The sequence below is a fragment of the Schistocerca nitens genome, chromosome 2 (assembly GCF_023898315.1).
Source record: "Schistocerca nitens isolate TAMUIC-IGC-003100 chromosome 2, iqSchNite1.1, whole genome shotgun sequence".
NCBI classification, from domain to species: domain Eukaryota; kingdom Metazoa; phylum Arthropoda; class Insecta; order Orthoptera; family Acrididae; genus Schistocerca; species Schistocerca nitens.
Genome location: NC_064615.1, coordinates 685038182 through 685063867, shown reverse-complemented (window position 1 = coordinate 685063867; position 25686 = coordinate 685038182). Strand labels below are relative to the sequence as shown.

The 25686-nt window shown below is 38.2% G+C and overlaps 1 protein-coding gene across 1 annotated transcript in view; it reads left to right on the top strand.

Annotated features, from left to right (window-relative positions):
- The window catches only part of LOC126236827 (male-specific lethal 3 homolog), a 159594-nt gene that overhangs the window by 54772 nt on the left and 79136 nt on the right, over positions 1 to 25686 (top strand). Inside the window, exons 3-4 of the mRNA XM_049946429.1 lie at positions 9365 to 9474; positions 22253 to 22844. Of these exons, the coding sequence (XP_049802386.1) occupies positions 9365 to 9474; positions 22253 to 22844 (702 nt within the window). The remainder of the gene's footprint in view (positions 1 to 9364; positions 9475 to 22252; positions 22845 to 25686) is intronic.

Sequence of the window (25686 nt, the reverse complement as noted above, 5' to 3'; positions counted from 1 at the left end):
GAGAGTTGTAGTGATATTAGCCATAACTTCTTTGTTATTTCATAATGCTTTTTTTTTTTAAGTAAAGAAAGATGTCATAATTAATAAGACCAAGTAGGTGGGGCATGTAGTCAAAGTTATTTACTGCATGTCATTTCTTCCATGTTTAGATGAACTTCTCCATTCATGTTATTGGAAGATGGCTGGTTGTGGCTGAAATCTGCAGTTTCTAATTGAAATTGGGAGACTGTGAAAGAAAATAATTTTTAAAAAAAATTATTTATCTCTAGGCCAAAAACCTAGCGAGGTGGCGCAGTGGTTAGACACTGGACTCGCATTCGGGAGGACGACAGTTCAATCCCACGTCCGGCCATCCTGATTTAGGTTTTCCGTGATTTCCCTAAAAATCGCTCCAGGCAAATGCTGGGATGGTTCCTTTCAAAGGGCACGGCCGACTTCCTTCCCCATCCTTCCCTAATCCGATGAGACCGATGACCTCGCTGTCTGGTCTCCTTCCCCAAACCAACCAACCAATCTAGGCCAAAACATCACATATGCAGTGTGATATGCACATATGAGCAGTTGGTGATCCGATAACCATATATTTTATGTAAAAAAAAAAAAAAAAAAAAAAAAAGGTTAAATTTACTAGTTGGTGGGAAGGAGGAGATTGAAAATAAAGGGAAAACACATTGTCAGCTGATATGCAGTAAAATGTGCTTTCTTGTATTTGGTACACCCACAGTTTAAAATAATCATTCACAAAGTCCTGTACAGTAGAACACTCTTCAATTTGGACAATCTACTACAATATTAATTGCAACATAAAAAAAGTCCATGCATCAGTTGCATATTAATCAGCTTTAAACTTACTACTCCTACAGTTATTATGCTCATCTGTTTGTATTACACCTTAATAAAAGTATGTTTTTAAGCAAAGGAAGGAACACTGTAACCAGAATCTTTCAAAGGCTATAGTTCTTTAAAAATTTTCAGTGATTAAGAGGAGACTTAAGTTTATCCTTGCTTGTAACTGACTGAGGTCTGTGACTGTATTAATGACTTCAGCATTAAACCATATCTGTTGAGTTAAAAAATTAAATGTACAAATTGTCACCTCTTGCATCTGGATTGTTTAAACTAGATCATAGAATTGACAGGATATAATGTCAAGGGACTGCAGTGTTACATCAGGATGTCAATAGAGGATAATAGACTTGCACAAACTTTACAAATGATGTGTTTCCACAGCTACTGTTTGTTGCATGGATCCAAATGTCACATGCAGTCCACATTGTCTAACCTTCACAGTTGTGTACCAAACTGATGATATATTGAAAGGATGCCCCCATTTAAATTAAATATTTATTTATTTATTTATTTATTTATTCTGCGTCAATAGTGTCCAAAGTGATCAGGAAGTGTCACCATATAGTATTTGACATCTGTGACAGGCACAAGTATGCATGACGACCTATGTACTGTGAGATCCACATCAATTTTGACATCTTAGAGATATAATAATTGACACATGGATGATTTGATGTGTATGTGCCACTGACAATGGAATTCATGACATAATACTGGTCTGGCAATTGAATATTTTACATGTCACTCCAGAGGTAAAATAGTCCCACATTCAGGTCCCCAGGCAGAGAGGCTTAGGAGGATGTTGTCATCAAGGAAAAGAAAACGGACATTCTACAGATCGGAGTATGGAATGTCAGATCACTTTTTTTTGGTAGGTAGGTCAGAAAATATAAGAAGAAAAATCAATAGGTTGAAGTTAGATACAGTGGGAATTGGTGAAGCACAGTGATAGGAAGAAGAGGACTTCTGGCCAGGTGAGTGCGGGGATATAAATACAAATTCAAATAGGGTTAATGTAGGAGTAGATCTAATAATGAGCAAGACCATAGGAATGTGGTTAAGCTACTGTGAGCAGCATAGAGAATGCATATAGACACAGCCAACATCACCACAGTACTAAAAGTTCATACTTAAGCTCACTCTGCAGGTGATAGGGATTGAAAGAATGTGACGATATGAAAGAAACTATTCATACACTTCAGGGAGACAAAAATTTCATTGATGGGTGGTAGGAAGAGAAGGAAAATAAATGGGGGGGGGGGGGGGGAGATGAAGCTGCCTGATAAAATTTTAGGCGTAGCATTATTTAATCATCACTAACACTTGGTTTAAGAATGATGAAAGAGGGTTGTGTATATGGAAGAGACCTGGAGACATCAGTAGGTTTCACATTTATTATTATGTGATGTTTCAGAACTAGATTGTAATAGTTAGGGGCAGGTGTGAACTCTGATCATAATTTATTGGTTGTGAACTGTAGATTAAACTGAAGAATTCACAAAAAAGATAGGAAATAAAGGAGTCAGACTTTTTTTTAAATAACCAGATTTTTTTAGAGTTTCGAAGGGAGACTCAGAAAATGATTGACTGAAACGGGGGAAAGGAACAAAGTAGATGATGAACGGGTAGCTTTGTGATATGAAATAGTTGAGGCAGCAGAGGATCAAATAGGTGAAAGGGCTAGTAGAAAGACTACTGAATTTAATTTATGTAAAGAAAGGACAAAATATAAAAATGAATCATGTGAAAGGGAATACTAATGTCTAAAAAATGAGATGGACAGGAAGTGCAAAATGGCTAAGGGTGGATGGTTAGAGGACAGATGTAAAGATTTAGAAACATATTTCACTAGAGGAAAGAGAGATTGTGTGTAGGAAAATTAAAGAGGCAATTAGAGAAAAGAGAGGCAAGTGTACGAATATAAAGAACTCGGTTGGAAAACCGATACTAGGCAAAGAAGGGGAACATGAAAGATGGAAGGAAAATATTAAGGATCTGTGAAAGTGGAAAGAACTGAAGGCAATATTATAGAAAGGGAAGAGGAAGTAGATGAAGATGAGATGTCAGATACGACCCTACTAGAATAATTTGAGAGAGCCCTGAAAGACCTCAGCCGAAACAAGGCCCCTGGAGTAGACGCTATTCCATCAGAACAGTTGATAGCCTTGGGAGACCCAGACATGACAAAACTTAAAACTGGTGTGCAAGATACCTGGAACAGGGGAAATACCCTCAGACTTCAAGAAAAATGTACTATCAAACGGGGTGATTTCGGACAGTATGGCTTAGTTGCTCTTTGCCACTGCATAGAAACAAAGAGTTACTTATTTTAACATCCGTGCACCAGTTATTTCAAGTGCAAGATTGCATTTATCACTTTCCACAACTTTTATTTTGCATCGATTGTTTCCCTAGGTGAATAATTGACGGAACACTCTGTGTTAAAAGTTTGTCAAGTTTCTCGTGCAAGATTATAAAATAATGATGGTTTTTGTAAAACTGTTTACTGTCTGGGGTGATTACGGACAATGCCAAGAACATATAAGAGCAGGAGTGGTGCTACGGTACGGTGTAATTATGACCCGGAACTTCTAGATAAAGCAGTTAATGATATTCAGAGTGGTAAATTATCGTACACAAAAGCATGTGATTTGTATGATATACTTAAATGAACCCTACAAAATAAAGTGCAGGAAGCACATCCGAAAAAAGTAGGACGGCAGCCAGTGCTACATGAAGAAGAAGAAGAAGAAGAAGAAGAAGAAGAAATGTTGAAGCAAGGTTTCTTGAGGGCTGCACATTGGGGATTTCCCTTCGCTAAATTGGATATTAGATATTTAGTTAAAGGCTACCTTGATAAATCTGGCCGAAAAGAGAAGAAATTTTGTAATAATTTGCCAGGAGAAGAATGGGTGCATTTATCCCTCAAATGACAGTCAGAAGATCTTTTCGTTCGCTTATGCGAAAATATTAAGCGAGCTTGTTGCAGAAGTGAACAAAGAGACTGTTAAGATGTTTTTCTCCAATATCGAGGCAAAGCTGGAAAATCTCCCACCTATCAACATATCAACTATGTGAAACCAAGATGTCCGATGATCCAGGCAAGCAGCAGATAATTACGAAACGACAGCTAGTGCTGATGGTAAACTGCTTCCTCCTACGTTCTTTACAAATCAGAGCATTTGTGGGACACGTGGCAAGGTGGTGTACCACAAGGAACCCGTTTCAATAGGAACAAAAGTGAGTGGTTTGACCTGCCAGTATTTGAAGACTGGTTCTTTACAGTCACTTTGCTCTATTTGAAGAGGCAAAACGGGCCAACAGTCATGATTGGAGACAACTTATCCAGTCACATGTCTTTACGTGTTATTGAAAAGTGTGAGCAGAACAATATTTCATTCATTCTTCTGCCCCCCCAATAGCACGCACCTCCTCCAACCATTCGATGTAAGCTTCTTCAGGCCAATGAAAGCAGCGTGGCGAGCTGTACTAACTGACTGGAAGAAACACACTTGTTGGACCATTTCCAAGGATGCCTTCCCCCCCCCCCCCTCCCCCCCCCTCTTCTGAAGCAGACACTAAGATTTCAGAAAACTCCAAGGAAAACATAAATGGTGGATTTCGCGCCATGGGCCTAATCCCTTTTGATCCAGATCATGTCTTCCGAAAATTGCCTGATAACAAGGAGAGGTGGCAAAGCAACACAGACGCATGGTCTTCCACTTTTGAAGAAATGCTCAAAGAAATTTGTTGTCCTCCAAATAAGCTTGGCAGCTCCCGCCACCGCCGCCGCCGCCGCCGCAAACTAGATATTCAACCTGGAAATTCAATGACTGGCCGAGATTTTCAAGGAAACGAAAACAGTGCTGAAACAAGTGACAGTGCGTGTAGCAGTAGTGACAGTGAAAACGACACATCATCCAATGAAGTTTTACTGCTGAAAGACGAGGCTTTTCTTGTTGCAGAGTACAAATCTAAACGTGGAAACAAGGAGCAAACAAGGCAGTATGTTGGAGTGGCCACAGATGTTGGTGCTACAGTATAAATGTGAAATTCTTGCGCCCACACGAGAACAGTAAAAACATATGTGTTTCCTATTGTCCCCGATAAAGACACAATACAAAAATTGCAGATTTCGAGAATACTTCCCACACCAGTTGAGAAGAATTAGGAATGTTCATTTGTCAAGAAGATGTGCTTTAGACTCGAACTTAATTTAGAATGATGAGTGAGAAAAATTATTTTGACCTTTTAGTTAATTACTTTGTTTCTGTCTGTTTGTAATATTTCATTTAAGAACTGTAAAAAAAATTTATTTAAATTCTTGCAAAATAAAAACTAATCTGTAATATATAAAATTCATTATATCATTCAATATCACTTATTCGTAACAAAGGGCTACGTTAAAATGTGTAAAATGTCACCAAAATCAAATAAAAAGCATGTAGAATTTTAAAAAAAGGCAGTAGCTGTACAAATTCACCCTCTATACACTGTAACTTCGGACAAAGATTTAGAAAACACGTGTCCAAAATCACCCCAATTCATGGGGTGACTTTGGACATTTCATTTAACTGCCTCAGATAAATATGCCTACACATACACTTTCTGGTTCTGGGGTATTTTATTTGTTACACATATACCCTACCACTTCCATGACAATCAATTTAATCTAACAATATATAAGAAAGTTGCAATCAACATAACAACAAACTGTCCGAAATCACCCCGTTAGACGGTAATAATACATATTCCAAAGAAAGTAGATGCTCACAGGTGTTAGTGTCACCAAACTGCCTGTTTAATAAGGTTTGGTTGTAAAATATTGACACAGAAGAATTGAAAAACTGGTAGAAACAAACCTCAGGTAATTTCAGTTTGGGAGGAAAGTTGGAACATGCAAAGCAATACTGACCCTACAATTTAAATTAAAAAAATTGTTATAGAAAGGCAAACTTATTTTGATATATTTTGTAAACTTGTGGCAGTGTTAACTGAAATACACTCATTGCAATTCTGAAGGCAACAGAGATAAAATATAGGGGGACAGAGGTTTAATGCAACTTCTACAGGAACCAGATAGCAGTTTTAAGATTCTAAGTGCATGAAATGGAAGCAGTGGTTGAGAATGGAGTGAGACAGGGTTGCTAACCTATTCTCAGTGTTACTTGATCTGTACATAGAGCAAGGAGAAAAGGAAACACACACAAAAAAAGTTGGCGAAGGAATTACAGTTCTGGGAGCAGAAATAAAAACATTGGTTTTGCTGACGCCATCGTAATTCTGTCGGACATCAAAGGTCTTGGTAGAACAGTTGAATAGAATGGACAATATCTTAAGGGATGTTATAAGATGAAAATCAGCAATAGCAAAACAAGGGTAATGGAAAATAGGTGACTGAAATAAGACAATAATGAGGCAATTAGATTGGGAAACTACACACTAAAAGTATAAAAGTAGTTGTATGTTTGTCCTGTAAGTTTTCACTGAAAAACTTGACTTGGAAAAAAGTATGTACATTATTAACATGGTTGTGTGATAGCGTGGAAAACATCTTGTTGTGTTGGGGGATTTGAGAATGGGTTCTGATACCCAAAACCATTCATCAGTTAAATAAAAAGAATAATTTTGCAACTTCAGCTGTTTTCTGCGTCAAACTGGGTAACAGAAGTTGCTGCCATTTCATGAACCCATCATGGGGGAAATTCATAAGTCTAAGTGTTAGGAGGTCTTTTCTAAAGGTATTTGCCTGGAGTATGGCCTTTTACAGAACTGAAATGGGGATAAGCAGTTGAGACAAGAAGAGAATTGGGAGATTTTGAAATGAGCTGCAGAAGAATGCTGAAGATTAACTAGATAGATCATGTAGCTAATGAGGAGATACTGAAGAGAATTGGTTAGATAAGAAACTTGTGGCGTAACTTAAATAATAGAAGGGATTGATTGATAGTACATATTCTGAGACCTCAAGGGAGCACCAGTTTAATATTGGAGGGGGTTAAAATTCCAAGAGGAGTCAAAGAGATGAATGCAGTAAGCAGATTCAGAAGGATGTAAGTAGCAGTAGTTATTTGGGGGTGGAGAGAATACTGGCCCAAGTTGCTGGAGTTAGCAGCCATGTGTGCATGAGATGTGCTTGCTTGTGTAGATGAATGGTGTGTGTGTGTGTGTGTGTGTGTGTGTGTGTGTGTGTGTGTGTGTTTCTCTCTTTTCTGACAAAGGCTGAGGCTGAAAGCTTATGTGTAAGTGTATTTTAATAGTGCCTGTCTGCAACTTGGTATGTTATCTTAATGGTAAGTAACAATGTATCTTCTCCTAGATTGTTTTATTCCTACCTGGAGTTTCCATTGATGATAACTTTATCCAAGATTATTGACATGTAATCATTAAAACAGCTGCCACCTTCAGCAGTTCTCCACCTTCAGAGGACTAAGACTTGGTGGATGAATACCAAGCTACTTCACTACAATCTGAAACCACCATAAGATACCATCTGTGATGGGAGAATTTGGTCTTTGAAAGTTGGGAGTTAAAGTACAGAAACATCACACACTGTATTTTTCACGGGGCTATTGAACTGCTACTTGCATGTCATAAAGTTGAAGTTGGATGCAAACTGTTTTGAGGTCAAAATTTTGCGACATGCTACTGCTTTGTGATGATTCAAGTAAGACAGTGTTGCAGTTACCTTAATTGCTAGTAATGATAAATATGTAGTCTATCAGAATTTTCAGTTTATTGGACAGCAGTTTATACACTTCAGATTTTCTCACAGTGTATTCCAAATGGGAAATCGTCACATGCCTTATCTGTGTCCAAACTAGTTGATGCTGATATTGGGAGCCACCAAGTTCTTGTGACTTTCTGCATATGTAGCTGCCAAAATGGACAGCTATGAATAAAATTTGTTGGACTTTTGATGAACTGTTGTTTTTCATGAATCTGTTAATGCACGCACTTCATTTATAACACACCACCATAGTAAAGAACTTTATACGTATCAAAGTGACAAGCAGCTGTTGGCATTGGGTGTCAGGAGTGCCTGCGGTACAGCCAGCCAAGACTTATATTATGAAAATATTTTTAAATGAAACTTTTATTTCTTTGACAAAAACTGAAGTGAACTGTTATTCAATTAGACATATACTTACAACAGGCAACTGACATGCATTATGATAACAATGGGTAATAAGTGCTATAAATCATTGGATTTGTTTGTTTAATACTGCATGATGTTTCGCTCTTCAGTGCTAGTTGAAATGCACTGTTAAACCACACCCATCAACAGAGCCTTTCAACAAACTCACTAGCTGCTTGCATATTATACTGTTTTAACTAGTGTTAAGGCATTTCTTATCTCTGTTCAGGTTGTGAGTTAGTTCATGACGGTAATCGCCTTATCCACGTTTGTAATGTTAGGAATTAAATAAATCCAAGTTTCTGGAGATAACTTCTTTATATTGAATTTCCAGAAGGTATAACTCTTTAAATCACATTCACTATTAAAGTGTCCAGTACTTCTCAGAAGAGTAGGGTACATGCTGTTATGTAACTGAACTCAGTGCATCATGCATGGAAACTGAGATTTTTGCTCAGTCCTTTATTTCCCCGCCCCCAGTGTAATATACATTGTATGAGAGATGCTTACTTCATAAACCAATTTCAGCTAAGAATTACAATAAAAATTCCAGTTTCATGAAAAATTTCTTTTCAGCATCCCATTAACGAAGTTTAGAGTTCATGCTAATCAGTACTGCACTTTCGATAGGAGGTATTAGAGCTCAGCTGCAGTGAGGTTGAGAATGTGCACAGGTGATGATTTGTCCAGTTAAAATACTTCACAAATTTCCTTTAAACAAGCTGGATGCATCGTGGCTCATCATGAGTCTCCACAGTATATGTTCATAGGTAGACAGTTGCGGTAACTACCAAGGCCGTATCATAATAAACCAGATAAAATTACTGAAGAAAACATTGTTTCCTCTGAGCCATCCTTACTTTTACTTGTGTACTGCAATCTGATGGTGAAGTAATAAGCCTGTCTACATAAAAAGTTCGAATTACAGTAGGATTTCATGTGGATTAGATTTTAATATATTTTCCTGTTTTAGTGTTCAAGTTATAAACAGAGTTTTTTTAGAGTGCAATTTGTCTATTTTACCTTGGGATGCATTCCAGCCCCAGCCATTGACAGATAAAAACAAATTAGAGCAAAGGTGTTATGTACTACATAAATCACTGCACTGTACACTAGTGATAAGTATGAGGATGTGGCACTGTAGTACAGACTATGATATGATATGATACATTGTATCCATGCCTCAGTGTGTCTGTTGAACAAATAAGCCTTGTTACAGTCATCATCATATAACAGTGTCACTGCAATTAGAAAAAATCGAAACCAGATACTTGAAAGTTACCTGTGTGATTGTGCCCTCTTTTAATATTTTGATTTGGAGCTGGGTGCTGATACTCAATTTTTTAATATTTTGCTGTTGTCTTTTTCTCTAATTAGGGCTGGAATTCATCTTGGGATCGATATGTGAGTGAAGATTATGTTCTAAAGCATACAGATGAAAACTGGCGACTGCAGAGAAAACTTGCAGAGAAAGCACATTTACGGCCGTAAGGAATTCTGGTTTTCTTTGTTACTGATTTTTAATTTTTGAATTCTAATATTTTTTTACTTTGTTGTTTCAGTAACATACTGAAATTTGATTGTATCTGGGTATGTGCTTCTGAAAGTAGAGGAATGTATTAATGAGTTTATTAATGCTTTTGCTTATCAGCATTGGATATTAATTGTTATATTGAATCTCATCACATTGAATTTTTTTTTAGTTCTTCATATCGTCGCATAAGAAACAACACTGCCTATGTTACATTTTTTGTGAAACTGAGTTATTATTACAATCACAATTTCTGTGGCATTTGTCAATCATTGGTGAAGTACTTCATGTCAGAGCCAGCAGATGGTGAATGTAGGACCATTTGAAAAACACCGTCTAAGTTTGATAATATGAAACACCAACATAGAGTTGATAGCACACGGTGTACTGCTATGTTTCCCTCAATTTATTTCAGAATTTTATGCATTTTGTGTGTGAAGTGTACTGTACTTACCTACAATTTTTATAAGTTCTGTATATTTCAAGCTTAATTGCATTAAGTGCAAACTGAATGAGAAATCGTCCTTTGTTCTACACATGTACTTAGGCAATGTTGTTGTTTTGTGCGGATTTTGATGGAGTTCTACATGTTGATGTCTAAGTAAGTATTTTTTTTTTTTTTTTTTTTTTTTTTTTCACTGATACTAATATAAATGATATTCCGACTATGGTCCTCTTACCTCTGGTTTTTCATAATTCACAATAATTGTATTTACTGTGTATAAATGTTGTGATATTATTATTGAGTTTGTATTAATTTTGAACAGGTTAGTGGCGGGAGTTCTTGCTAATTTTAATGGAAAGCTTACTATCGTTATTGGTGGGATTTATTGGTAATTTTAGTAAATGGCTTACTATGGTTGTAAGTGGTACATTCTGGTAGTCTGTTTTGTTAGTTCCATGCATTTCAGATAAGTGACAAATGAAAGTGATGATGATGGCTTGTTCACAGTGGAAGAAATCATGACACAAATAGATTGCAGACCATCTCCTATCAGCAAAGCAGTAGTCAGACAGAAAAACCATCATGCATAGGTAGAATAAGTAAACAGTTCACCTGTTCTATTGTCAACAAATAATCAATGTTATATAGCCTAGATATCATTCCCGTTTTGGCTCAGTAATAAAAGTTGTGGTAGGTCTATATAAAAGCAAATGGAGGTGCACGTAATGTGAAATATAATTTTACTATTTCCTTATTCAGACACTTGAATTATTTCCAAAGGTCATAATTATGTGCACCTACACCTTTATTAATCTATGCTAGTCATAATATTATTATTCTTCTGTGCAGGTTCAGTTTCACCCTCAAATGAAAATACAGACCTGAACAATTTGGACAGTTCTCTGATGAATATAACTGAAATGGGCATATTTGGGGGGGGGGGGGAGGGAGATATTTCTCCAGGTAAAATTAGACAGTCTCATATTAGTGAAGAACATTTTCATTGTATTTTAGAATTGGTAAACAATTTCATAATTTTTTCAGGTAATTCATTCTTCATTAACCCAAGCAATATGGAAATGGATATCAAAGATGATGTGCCACTCGTGCTCCAGGAAACCAAACATTGCTCTGTGCAAGGACCAAATGATATTCAGAAAGAGGACTCATTAAATCACTTACAAGATATTCAGCCAGGTGCTAAGAGGGAGGCAGTAATCATTAAATGTCTGTTATATCAAAGAAAGTCAAATATCAAAATCCAAGAGCTATGATGAACGCAGTCCTGATTCAAATTCTGACTACAATCCTTCAGAAGAGCTGTTAGATAAGTTGCACGTACAGGATAAAGATTTTGTTTAAATGATACACCATAAATGGAAACAGTGAAAATCAAGGTCGCTAACACATGAAAGAAGTTAATGAAAGCACCATGAAAGTAGAAAGAAACAAGTTGATGTTGATTTCCTTAAGGACGCTTTCAACAAACTTGGACAACTTCCCTCGCACTACTTTAGGGCTTAATTAGCATGTTGTACTTTGAGTGTACATTCTATTCTTTGACTAAACTCTTTGAATGTTATGAAGAAGACTGCCAAAAGGAAGAGAAGCTATTAACCAAGCAAACAGATTCGGTATTCAATGGAGAGAAGTTGGCAATATTTTAGCCACTAAAAGATCAGTATGGCATTGTCACTACTGTGAAGCATGTAGTGGAAAAGTGTCTGAAGATGTATACAAGGAACATACAGAAAATAAGGAATAAGGACAGAGCTAGGAAACAGAAAAATATGGAGCAAGCAAAATGTAATGAAGTTTGTCTCCCCCCCCCCCCCCCCCCCCCCAACACATACAAGCAATGAAGCTTGATCCTTGTGTGAATGCCGAGGCAATGTACTAAAAGACTAAGTAGTCACGACGCTATTAACTATTGATGGGATGAAACACCATGTGACCTATGTTCTTCATCTCTTGCATCTTGCATTATTGACAATGAAACAAACTCTTGGATGAATTAAAGCCAGTTGTTCTATGGTAAGACGGTCATGTATACCAGAATAGAAACCCTGCATTCTCTACTGTTCTTAGACACTTGTCAATGGAAAAAGGCGTAACAATAGAACTGAAGTTTCTAGTCAAGGGACGCACAAACATGGAGAGCTATAATGTACATCCCAAAATTGACACAGTTCTGAATCTGAAAAGAATAAAATACAACAAGACATTCAGAGAAATTTTCTTGCCAAGTCAGTATGCTGAGTGGACAAAAAAAAAAAAGCCACTAAAGTCCCATTCCCCTTCAGTGCAGTTTTTAAACTATACCTTTTTCAGAAATCATTCTATGGGGAAAAAGAAATGGCAGCATACGATTCTACTAGACCAGGAAGAAACTCCAATGACAGTGTGGTTCATGATCTCAGAGCTCTGAAACACAATGCTAACAGAATTACAGACAAATTTCAGCAATGAGTATTTCACATTGCCAAGATGATCAAAAACTATCCAAATGATGACAGAATTCCCACCTCTCCATACAGTAAGATTGGAAATAAAACAATGTAAGTGGAAGCACTTGCAAGAGGTCAGAGAACACATTCCAGTTGATTGTCACCCATTTTAAAAAACATCCATGTGGAAAATGAAAAGTACAAAAAAGAAAGTGTCGGAAATTCAGTCCAAGCATTTGACCTGTGATTTAATGTATACATTTATAAACAGTTCAAATAGTGTTTGATAACAAAGTTATGAAAGCTAAACTGACATAATATTTTAATGTTCTTTTTGTCTAATTCTTACATTTTGTAAAAAAACAAAGTTCCTATATTATTTTCTAATTCTATCTTATGATTGTGTTAAGTGAACCAAACTGTACTGCCATATCTGATTGTGTTTAGATCTGATTGTTTATGAATAAAGTTAATTTTATTTGGAAATTGAGTGATTCCCTGTAAACACTGGCTATCTCTCCTAAATTGTAAAGTAAACAATAACAACACAGACTATATCCTACAAAACTATAGTTTTACCAAGTAATTTGAAATTTATAATAAAATACATTCAAACCAGTAACAGAGAATAAAAAATTTAAAAATGAAAGCCTACAGCAATTTCAATAGTTTTTATGCAGTTTTTTGTCTCCTGAAGACTTCCAGAAATGTCACATTGATGGTGTTGTTTTTTTAAGCGACGATATGCTCAGTCCTACAGATTCACAGTTGGATTTAAATCCAGGGAGTTGGGCGGCCATGGGAGGAGGGTAAACTCATCCTGGTGCTCTTAGAGCCACACACTTAGCTGCGAGCTGTGTGACGTATTGCATTGTGTTTCTGATAAGTGACATTGTGCCGAGGAAAAACAAACTGCATGTGGGGATGGGCATGGTCCCGAAGGATGGAAACACATTTATGTTGATCCATTGTGCCTTCCAGAATGAGGGGATCACCCAGAGAATGCCACGAAAACATACAACGCTCACTCCTGGTTGCAGGGCATTTACTTTATTCTGTTAACACCACCAGCCATCTGTCCTATGAAGCTTAACATGATTCATCTGAAATGGCCACCTGCACCACTCATTGGACATCCAGTTGTAATATTGGTGTACAGATACCAGCCTTCGTCATTTATGAACAGCAGTCAGCATGAGCACATGAACCAGGCCTCTTCTACATAGGCCCATATGCAGCAATGTTCACTGAATAGTCATTGAAAAGACACGGTTGGTAGCCCCTGGATTCTTCTGGGCAGTTGCTTGCTCAACATTGCTCCATTTGCCTGTACACCTCTCTGCAGCCATTGTTCAATTCTGTCGACTATGGCCCATGGTGCAGACAGTTGCCTCGAAGCCAGTTTTGGATAATACAGTTTCAGCATGCTCGGTATATATTAAACACAGTGGCATGTGAACAGTTTACAAACATAGCTGTTTCGGAAACGCTTCTGCCCTTGGTACAAAAGCTAACGATGGTGCCCTTTTGGCTGTGAGATAAATCTTCCTGCTTCCACATTGTGAACAACTGCACTGTTTTCCGCATTCCCCCTCACCCCACCCCCCACCCCCACCCCCACCCCTCTCCCAATATGCTTTATATCCCTTCGACTGCTAGTGCTTCCACCAGCTGTCTGGTGTGACTAGTCATTGCACATTGATATTGAACGTAGGTGATGGTCACATTGTCTCATCAGATGATGTTGAAGATGAAGATGAGAGCAGTTGATGTGAATACTGTTTACCAGTTTGCGTAACCCAGTACTAAAAGGACAACAGGTACTTTTGGGCTGTTGCTGTCGCATACGTTACATGTGCATCCATTATGTCCATAGCTGAGTAGCAGTGTATAAACTGTGAGTCATTCCTCCTTGAAACAGGAGTTGTGGTATGAGTAGCTAAAATACTTTGTTGTGAAACAGTTTTTAAATAATAGGTGCCCAAAATTTTGATCTTAATTGGTAAAAATCTATAGTTGGTTGGCTTCAGCACAATGAGGTGGTGAAAGGACGTAATTCTTATGTACAGAGAAACTTGATCAAAGCTTAACATGCGTAATTCAGAAAGCTGTCAAACCGTACAGGTATTTCAGTCCCAGTCTTTTCAGTACACTTTCCTATGCTAATTTTTTGTTTGAAGTGGAATGTACCTAACAATGAAACAGAATGCAAATTTTAAGACATAATTTATGCAGAAAAGAGCTTACACAGTACTACTGTATTACAGTGTACATTGGTTATTAACAACTCTAAAAGGATGCCACTTTTAACACACTGTACAGCCCTGACAGTGCTGTTACGCGACACAAAACAGAGAAAAGTGGTTTGGCGCAGTGCAGTACTGTGGGTGTGAACATCAAAGGAAATGTTTTGTTCATAAGCCTTCTGTCAGTGTTTTTTTGTTTTCCATTATTGCTGATGCGCACAGGCACCCATTGGATCATTTTCCACACTCTGCTGCAATCTGCACAATGAAAGAGATGGGTGTTGTTTCGTTAAACAGTGGTTTTACCTGGCAAGTTCAAGCATTCCAAATAAATGCACTGTCTGCGTTATTTTCTGCCCGTATAAGTTGACTAGAGCACTTAAGGTGATAATATGATGTTGAACAGAAAGTAAGTGTCATTAACCCTTATCGGAAAGGTTATGGTAATTGAGGCAAGTGAGAGAGAGAAATTTGCTGTGCACAAAATAATGTTGCACTTCATATGCAGTAAAACACAACTCTGATTCTTCAAGAAACAAGATTAAGATATAGGGTGACTGGATGAAAGGGAAAGGGCAAATAAAAAGAAAGGCGAAGAATGCAGGAAATGAAGCAATAAGAGTGTGGGCATGGTTTGTAAGTGTGCAGACAGAAAGCTCATGTTTGGACCCATGTTGCAAAGGGAGGCTCTGAAAATCACTAAAATGCCTAGAAAAATCGACAGGGTGGCTGGACAGTTTCAAAGCTAGGCACAACATTGTGTGGAATGAAGTGTGTTGGGAAGCTGTGGATGAGCAGGAAAGTGTAGCAACTGAATGGAAGACAATACTGCACAGCCTAATTGCAAATTATGACCCAAAAGGTGTGTCCAGTGCTGATGAAATGAGACACTTTTATCCTGCACTGCCTTTGAAGTCTGTAACAATTAGTTAAGTTCACCAGCAGAAAAATTTCAAAGGAAAGATCCACTGTACTGCTTAGTGAAAACATGGTACATGAAGTGGAGAAGCCGCTGGTGACCGGAAAGGCAGCAAAACTGTATTGTTTCAAAAACAGATGTCGGTAAGCTTCCAGTCACATGGTGAAGCAAGTTCTCCTTTTCCAAGACAATGCAACCTGCCATCTGAAAGTCATCAGATATGAAACTGGATTAGTTCTTGCCAGATTCAGCCAGCCTCTCAAAGCCCATGGATCATGGTGGCTATTTACACATTAAATTCCCATTACAGGTCAGTATCGGTGCATCTCTTATTTTCAAAAGTACATCTGTTCTTGCACATCAGGTTGTGAATTCAGTAAATTGGATTGACTTGGCAGCACACATACAGTGCAAAACTCTTACCAAGGGCTTCAACAAAGGGGGCTTGGAGGTGAAGAAAGACATTTATATGGCCGTCACAGCTCAAGAACATACAGCAACAATTGCTGAATTAAACAAAAAATACAAAACATTCATTTAGGAGAATGACTACATTTGAAGTGATGACTGTCAACTCACTCCACTTTTACTTCAACAGATGTAATAGAAATCCGCAGCACAGATGGTGATCAGAAGGAAACAAAGGAAAAAGAGGAGCAAAATAATGTTCCTAAAAAAATTAAAATACCTGAAGAAGCAATTGTATGTGTAAACGAAATTATGCAATTTGCAGCACACACAGATTCTTGTAACCTGTTGGAACTATTGTAGAGTGCAAAAAAATATGTAGAAAAAACAATTTTGAACAATAAATTCAAACAGGTTGCCCTCCTCAATATGTAGGGAAAAAAGTGAAATGTAAAGCAAATAAACATGAGACCAGTACTGTATGTATGTACATGAAAGAGTAAAGTAATAGTCTAGTGTTACATTGTACAGTACATAGTAAATGAACACCTTCTGTGGTGGAGTGAAAGTACTTGAATATACAAGCAGTACAAAATTTATACTTTTGTGCATGGTACTCAACAAATTTTATGTAACGTAGTGAGTTTTGATAGGAGTTTCATGTATTGCTCACTGAGAGCTATGAAGAGTCAAATCAAATAACAAAAAGATAACTCAGCAATAAACTGTCAGTGGAAAATATTATTATTTTTTCATGTCCATGGGTAATTGGCACAATTCATATTGATATCGTGCAGCAAGAGCCAATTTACAGCATGCTGTTCCAGTGCCTAGTAAACTGTGGAGCACACTCTGCCCCACAAAACACACATTCACCATGAGGAATTGGATAGGACCTCATAGTGGTGATCTACATCTACATTTATACTCCGCAAGCCACCCAACGGTGTGTGGCGGAGGGCACTTTACGTGCCACTGTCATTACCTCCCTTTTCTGTTCCAGTCGCGTATGGTTCACTGGAAGAACGACTGTCTAAAAGCCTCCGTGCGCGCTCGAATCTCTCCAATTTTACATTCGTGATCTCCTCGGGAGGTATAAGTAGGGGGAAGCAATATATTCGATACCTCATCCAGAAATGCACCCTCTCGAAACCTGGCGAGCAAGCTACACTGCGATGCAGAGTGCCTCTCTTGCAAAGTCTGCCACTTGAGTTTGCTAAACATCTCCGTAACACTATCACGGTTACCAAATAACCCTGTGACGAAACGCGCTGCTCTTCTTTAGATTTTCTCTATCTCCTCCGTCAACCCGATCTGATACGGGTCCCACACTGATGAGCAATACTCAAGTATAGGTCGAACGAGTGTTTTGTAAGCCACCTCCTTTGTTGATGGACTACATTTCTAAGGACTCTACCAAAGAATCTCAACCTGGTACCCGCCTTACCAACAATTAATTTTATGTGATCATTCCACTTCAAATCGTTCCGCACGCATACTCCCAGATATTTTACAGAAGTAACTGCTACCAGTGTTTGTTCCGCTATCATATAATCATACAATAAAGTATCCTTCTTTCTATGTATTCGCAACACATTACATTTGTCTATGTTAAGGGTCAGTTGCCACTCCCTGCACCAAGTGCCTATCCGCTGCAGATCTTCCTGGATTTCGCTACAATTTTCTAATGCTGCAACTTCTCTGTATACTACAGCATCATCCACAAAAAGCTTCATGGAACTTCCGACACTATCTACTAGGTCATTTATATATATTGTGAAAAGCAATGGTCCCATAACACTCCCCTGTGGCACGCCAGAGGTTACTTTAACGTCTGTAGACGTCTCTCCATTGATAACAACATGCTGTGTTCTGTTTGCTAAAAACTCTTCAATCCAGCCACACAGCTGGTCTGATATTCCGTAGGCTCTTACTTAGTTTATCAGGCGACAGTGCGGAACTGTATCGAACGCCTTCCGGAAGTCAAGGAAAATAGCATCTATCTGGGAGCCTGTATGTAATATTTTCTGGATCTCATGAACAAATGAAGGGAGTTGGGTCTCACACGATCGCTGTTTCCGGAATCCATGTTGATTCCTACAGAGTAGATTCTGGGTTTCCAAAAACGACTATATACGCGAGCAAAAAACATGTTCTAAAATTCTACAACAGATCGACGTCTGAGATATAGGTCTACAGTTTTGCGCATCTTCTCGACAACCCTTCTTGAAAACTGGGACTACCTGTGCTCTTTCCCAATCATTTGGAACCTTCCGTTCCTCTAGAGACTTGCGGTACACGGCTGTTAGAAGGGGGGCAAGTTCTTTCGCGTACTCTGTATAGAATCGAATTGGTATCCCGACAGGTCCAGTGGACTTTCCTCTGTTGAGTGATTCCAGTTGCTTTTCTAATCCTTGGAAACTTATTTCGATGTCAGCCATTTTTTCGTTTGTGCGAGGATTTAGAGAAGGAACTGCAGTGCGGCCTTCCTCTGTGAGACAGCTTTGGAAAAAGGTGTTTAGTATTTCAGCTTTACGCGTGTCATCCTCTGTTTCAATGCCATCATCATCATCCCGGAGTGTCTGGATGTGCTGTTTCGAGCCACTTACTGATTTAACGTAAGACCAGAACTTCCTAGGATTTTCTGTCAAGTCGGTACATAGAATTTTACTTTCGAATTCACTGAACGCTTCACGCAAAGCCCTCCTTACGCTAACTTTGACACCATTTAGCTTCGGTTTGTCTTAGAGGTTTTGGCTTTGTTTACACTTGGAGTGAAGCTCTCTTTGCTTTCGCGGTAGTTTCCTAACATTGTTGTTGAACCACGGTGGGTTTTTCCCGTCCCTCGCGGTTTTACTCGGCACGTACCTGTCTAAAACGCATTTTACGATTGCCTTGAACTTTTTCCATAAACACTCAACATTGTCAGTGTCGGAACAGAAATTTTCGTTTTGATGTATTAGGTAGTCTGAAATCTGCCTTCTATTACTCTTGCTAAACAGATAAACCTTCCTCCCCTTTTTTATATTCCTATTAACTTCCACATTCAGGGATGCTGCAACGGCCTTATGATCACTGATTCCCTGTTCTGCACTTACAGAGCCGAAAAGTTCGGGTCTGTTTGTTATCAGTAGGTCCAAAATGTTATCTCCAAGAGTCGGTTCTCTGTTTAATTGCTCGAGGTAATTTTCGGATAGTGCACTCAGTATAATGTCACTCGATCTGTAATATGTACATTCCAGATAGTATACCTTACATAATCCCCAACTGCGAGTTAACTGTGTTTTGTTTTGTCAGAGAAAGTAGCAGTAAAGAACGTAAACAATAAAAAGGACTCTTGTTAAAATTATAGTATATATTTATTGTATTCCTGAAATTTTATATTTTACTGTTCAGAACAAAAGCTTAACTATCTGGCAGTGAAGTATGTGCAGTGTTGTAGAGGATGTTGTTCATTGTCGCTTCCTGAAGCGAGAATGCGGGACTGGCAGAATGTAAATATTTTCTTGTTGTGGCCGTGTCAATCATGGACTTCCAACTGCCATGCTGATTGTCTTGAAATCTAGATAACAAATGAAATAGAAACACTGTTGCAGGTTTGCAGGCTGTGGTGCCATTGATCACTTTTATGACACAGTACATCTGCTTATCTGCCCTACTACTGTTAAGATTATGACAGTGGTGGACCTGTGAACACGAAACGAGCTTTATCGCATAGTCGAAGAAAGCCATTCACAACATGAGAGGAAAATATATTATAGAAGTATTCAAATGAGGTACACACATCAAAAAAAGTTTTCTATCACCCCGGTTCCCAGAACTTCTGAAGATGGACATTGACTGTGGATATTATATCTGAGACACTGTCCCTTTGACTGTTTAGAGATGTTACTTAACCTGCCTAAAGATGTAAACAACCATGCATGAACAGCACCTATTAGATGGAGGGGGTCCGACAGCCGATCAGTTCCAGTAATACCACCAGGAAGGAGGTACACGGCTTGTGTCATCTGTAGTTCAGCCATGCCTAGACGGTCAGTACTGCAGTTGGATCACTGTCGCATTCTTACTTTGTGCCAGGAAGGGCACTCAACAAGGGAAGTGTCCAGGCATCACGGAGTGAACCAAAGCGATGTTGTTTGGACATGGGAGAGAGAGAGAGAGAGAGAGAGAGAGAGAGAGGGACATGAATTGTCGATGACATGCCTCTCAGGCTGCCCAAGCCTGCAGTGGATGACTGCTACCTGCAGATTATGGCTTGGAAGAACCCTGACAGCAATGCCACCATGTTGAATAATGTTTTTCGTGCAGCCACAGGATGTCATGTTATGACTCAAACTGTACACAGTAAGCTGCATGATGCGCAACTTCCCTTCCGGCATCCATGGCGAGGTCCGTCTTTGCAACCATGCCACCATGCAGCGTGGTACAGATGGGCCCAACGATGTGCCGAAAGGACCACTCAGGATGGGCATCAAGTTATCTTCACCGATGTGTGTCTCATCTGCCTTCAACCAGACAATCGTCAGAGACGTGTTTGGAGGCAACCCAGTCAGGTTGAATACCTTAGACACACAGTCCAGCAAGTACAGTGAGGTGGAGGTTCCTTGCTGTTTTGGGGTGGCATTATGTGGAGCAGACATACTTTGCTGGTGATCATGGAAGGCGCCGTAACGGCTGTATGATACTTGAATGCTATCCTCAGACCGGTAGTGCAACCATATCAGCAGCATATTGGCGAGGCATTCATCTTCATGGATGACAATTTGCACCCCCGTCGTGCACATCTTGTGAATGACTTCCTTCAGGATAATGACATCACTCGACCAGAGTGGCCAGCACGTTCTCCAGACATGAACCCTATCGAACATGCCTGGGATTGATTGAAAAGGACTATTTATGTACGTGACCCACCAACCACTCTGAGGGACCTATGCTGAATCGCCGTTGAGGAGTGGGACAATCTGGACCAACAGTGCCTTGAACTTGTGTATAGTATGCCATGACGAATACAGGCATGCATCAATGCAAGAGGACATGCTACTGGGTATTAGAGGTACCGGTGCATACAGCAATCTGGACCAGCACCTCTGGAGGTCTTGCTGTATGATGGTACAGCATGCAATGTGTGTTTTTCGTGAGCAATAAGTGCAGAAATGAAGTTCATGTTGATCTTTCTTCCAATTTTCTGTATAGGTTCCAGAACTCTCAGAACCAAGGTGATGCAATTTTTGTGTGTGTACATTAATTTTTAAGAAGAAAAGTGTGACCCTCAGGATTTGTGCAGTATTCATCACTTGATGTCATCCTGATATAATTCTAAAAATTGAAAAATTATGTAATCACTGTAAAAGGAATTAGGAGAGCTCACAACAAATTGCTCAAGAAAGAATACTACCAGACTCATTAAAAAGGATTGTAATAGGCTAGCTGGAATGTGTGTAGTAGTTTGGAACCTTTAAACAGTTAGTGGTACCAGAAGTATCCTCTGCCACACACTGTTAGATGGCTTTTGGAGTACAGTGTAGGTATAATGTAGGACATTAGCCATCAGGTCAGACCATAAGTGACAACAAAGATTTGAAGAATGTTGAAAGTGCCACTCTACAGCACTGCTCCTCACATTGTGTGCTATTAACTGATGCATTTGCATCTCGCAGTGCATTTATCCTCCTTAAGTCCTCCTCTGTCACCATGGGGGTTGCATAAATTAATCTCTTCAATAATCTCCATGGAAAGAAATCCAGTGGATTTAGGTGAGACTGGTATGTCTTTATCCCATGTTTTCGATGATGCGTACACGCATCTTGTTGACTATCTACCATGCTGCAATTAATTTGGTATAATGAACAACAACTGTGCAACAAAGCTGAATGTTTATGTGATTAAGGGCTACTGTGTGCTGGATCGGATAAAATTACTCATTTTATCCAGTATGTTTTGCCTCTAAAATGTGAATTTGTCAGAATAAACTTTTTCCTTGAGTTAGAGGACTAATTTCAAATATACACACATTTATTGTCTGTTATTAGTCATGGATTTCAATTATGTAACTTGGCAGACCAACCAGTGAATGTCGTATGTCTGAAAATCAACAACTTAAAATTTCTGCTTTTTTGATGCAGGGGTTTGTATATTAACTCAGTTGGAAATGTTTCTTTTGTAGAGTGTCCTTAGATCCCAGAACATTTTTTACTTCAAATTTCTGTTTGTGTTAAGTTTTATTGATTAAAACTAAATTGTTAAATTTATTTTGTTTTTGTTTAAAGGGGAGCATATCTTTATCGAAGAGATCGTAAAGATCAAAGGTTGAATAAGGCCCCACATAAAACAGATAGCTACACTGAGGAAAAAGAGTGTCTGCAGAGCACTTCTACTTCAGCTTCAACAAGAGATGGCAGCATCAGCTGTTATAGCACCCGTAGTGTTGAGACTATCAGTAACGGAGATCGAAAGAAGAGGGTTACTGCTGATAAATGTGAAACTAGCATGCAAAGTGTAATGGAAGATAAACAATCACATTATGCACATAATGAGTGTGATACACATGCAGAATGTGTTGAAGAAATGCATGACAATAAGGATAATGGTGTTACAGGTAGTGTTGATGGAAGGGATAGTGTTGAGGGTGGTAGAAGTAAAGACCAACAGTATGAAGATTTTGGTGCTCAGAATAACATAGGTGACAGAGAGGTTGACGACAATGTGCAGGATATTAAACATGAAATAACTGAAGATTTTGATCACCCGGAGGATGGTGCTGTTGAACATTTGGAAGATTGTAATTTTACATGTGAAATTACTGATGTTATGAAGGAAATACTTGAACTGGACAATGAGCTTATTAAAAACAGGAACAAGGTATGGACTACTGTATTTCCACTGTAATTGAAGTAAAGTAAATGAACATATATTCTTTTCCTTGGTTTGCTGTATAATGTTACCTCCATAATTATATTACAGAGTAACTGAATTAACTTGTTATTTGGTTTAACCCTTTTGGATCCTCATCCAACATTACAATTTTCCACTACAGCTCTGATGTAGCCAATTTCTGAAACTTGTCCGTTAGTGTAAATAAATAAGAGTTTTGGAGAATGTAGTTCGCAGAAAAATTAGGTTGGAAAGGGTTAAAATTGCTGATTATAGACTTTCAATTTTCACATAGTACCAAATTTGTATTATATGTTAATATAGAAATTTATTTTTATTTATTTATTTTTTTTATCTTTTTGTTTACTGTAACAAAACTTTTGGATTAGATATAGGCCACAGTAATTGAGAATAAGATTTCAGTCTGCAAGAAGATTATTGAAAGAGACAGAAAACATACATGATGTTTGTGAAGAACACTTGCTAATTAGGTTAGTTTACTTTTAAATAATGAGCAAAAACGTGATAGGCAGATGAATGAAAGAATTTTGACATCAATTTGTGGATTGATATGGGAAGAAATGCTCTTTGTTTCCTGTGTGATTTATTTACTTACTTAGCATATTGGTTACAGAATTATATTGTATAACTACATACAATCAAGTTTATAAAAGATAAAATTATAAGAATCAGAACGAGCAGGGATACATAAGTAATAATGAAAGTTGGAGAACCACCAGATACTAGAACAAGTTGAGATATCCATTTTTCATCATAGTTAGATATCCAAGGATTGCTGCCAGTTAATTGCTGCAGGTGTTGCATCTACAAAGTCTTTCCAGGTACCAATGAATTTTTGTTTTGGCCAGGCATGCAAAATGTGTTCCAGTGTGTGTTCTGAAGTTATGCAGTTGCACTGATCATCAGTAATTTCCAGCTCGAGTAGTGTTGACTTTGCTCACAGTGTGATCAATTCTGATACGGTTGAGGGAGCTCCATATTTTTCTTGGTTGATTACACAGGCCAACGAAAATTTTTTTTAAAAAACTTTTTTTACTTTGATAGCTGATCTTTATAAAATAGATTTTTATGACCTGAATTCAAATCTATCCTTAGTTTTTTTTGTATCGGGTGATACAAAGTAGTTTTTGAGCAGTATGGTTTTTATTATATAGTATAAAAATCCTATGCTGTACAGTGAATGAGGAAATTAATGAAACACTTTGTTACAACATGAGCATGGTTTGTATTTTTTTTAAAAAAAAAGCTTCTTGTGTAGCTTTTTCTACAATGAGTCGCTTGCTGAACTTCTCGGTGAAGTGACCAACAGTAGTCCCCCAATGTGTTGGTGTTCCAGAGGCCTTGGTAGTGTTTTTCCATCGCTTTAATGTCTTGGTGAAAACGCGCTCCTTGCTCCTCACTAACATCTCCCATATTGTGTGGGAAGTAATCAAGGGGTGACTGTTCAAAAAGTGACCTTTCAGGCTCATTAAACATCCAAAAGTTTTAAACTACTTTAACATTGTAGCTATTATAGAAACATATTCTGGTGTTTTTTTTATTTTTTATTTATTATTTTTTAAGAACTTTGTAACTACTTGCTTGTTTGATACCCATGCTTCTTTTTCATTTTAAGGTCATTGTGGATTCAAAGTTAACATCAAACATAACTTTTCTAATGTCAGGTCCGACTAAGATGCCTTCTTTTAGTTTAGCTTCTGAAAGGTGGGGAAACTTTTGGCAGAGATACTTAAAACATGGTCCATCTTTAGGCAAAGCCTTTACAAACTGTTTCATTAGGCCTATCTTTATATGTGGAGGTGGTGGGACTACGTATTTTGGATCTACAAGGTTTTTGTATAGAACGTTCTTCTCACCAGGTGTTAAAGACACCCTCACAGGCCAGTTCTTTCTGCACCAGTATTGATCCGTAGCCCTACTGTCCCATTCACACAAGAAACATGGCAATTTGGTAAAGCCACCTTGCTGACCAAGGAGCATGCATGTCACTTTTAGATTGCCACATATCATCCAACCATGAGCAGAATAGCCAATTTTGTTTAGCACAATTTCTAGGCTTTCATAGCTTTTCTTCATATGTTCAGAATGTCTAACAGGTATAGATACGTACATGTTACCATTGTGTGATAAAACAGCCTTTAAACTAGTTTTGGATGAATTAATAAACAGCCTTCCTTTTTGTATTCAATACCAAACTCACTCATCAGACTGGGAATGTCTGAGCAGTACTCTAAATCACCTTCTTGTTGAAAAAACTTGGAAAATTGCTGTTCTCTCTTTCTATACATGTATATGCTGGTTCCAACTACCAGTGAGTTCTTTTCGTTTAATCTAGGGCCAAACAATTCACCCTTTCTTTTTTTAAAAAAAAGTGCAGAAGCCTAACCAAATAAGCTCGGTCTGAGTAAACAACTGGGACTCTAAACTTTCTGAAATAACTACGTACATCAGAAAATACTTCTGTTGGAATAGAATTTAAATATTCTGGTGGTTCAGGAACCGGCAAATCTACGCCGTTACTGGTTGGATGGCGAACGGAAGGTTAGGGTAGCTTATTATCTTCTTGTTTTTCGAATTATGACCAGTAATATCAACACTGCAAAAGTAGCAATCATTGGAATGATTTCTTGGCTCCCTCCATATCATAGGAACAGCAAATCTAATGGCTTTTTTTCTCCTTTTGGGACCATTTTCTCAGATCTTCAACACACACGTAACGTACCTTATGCCTTGCCCAAGATTTGTCTTGATCACCAAGTTTAGATCCAAAGTATGATAGATAAACCTTTTTCACGAAGTCTGTAATGTT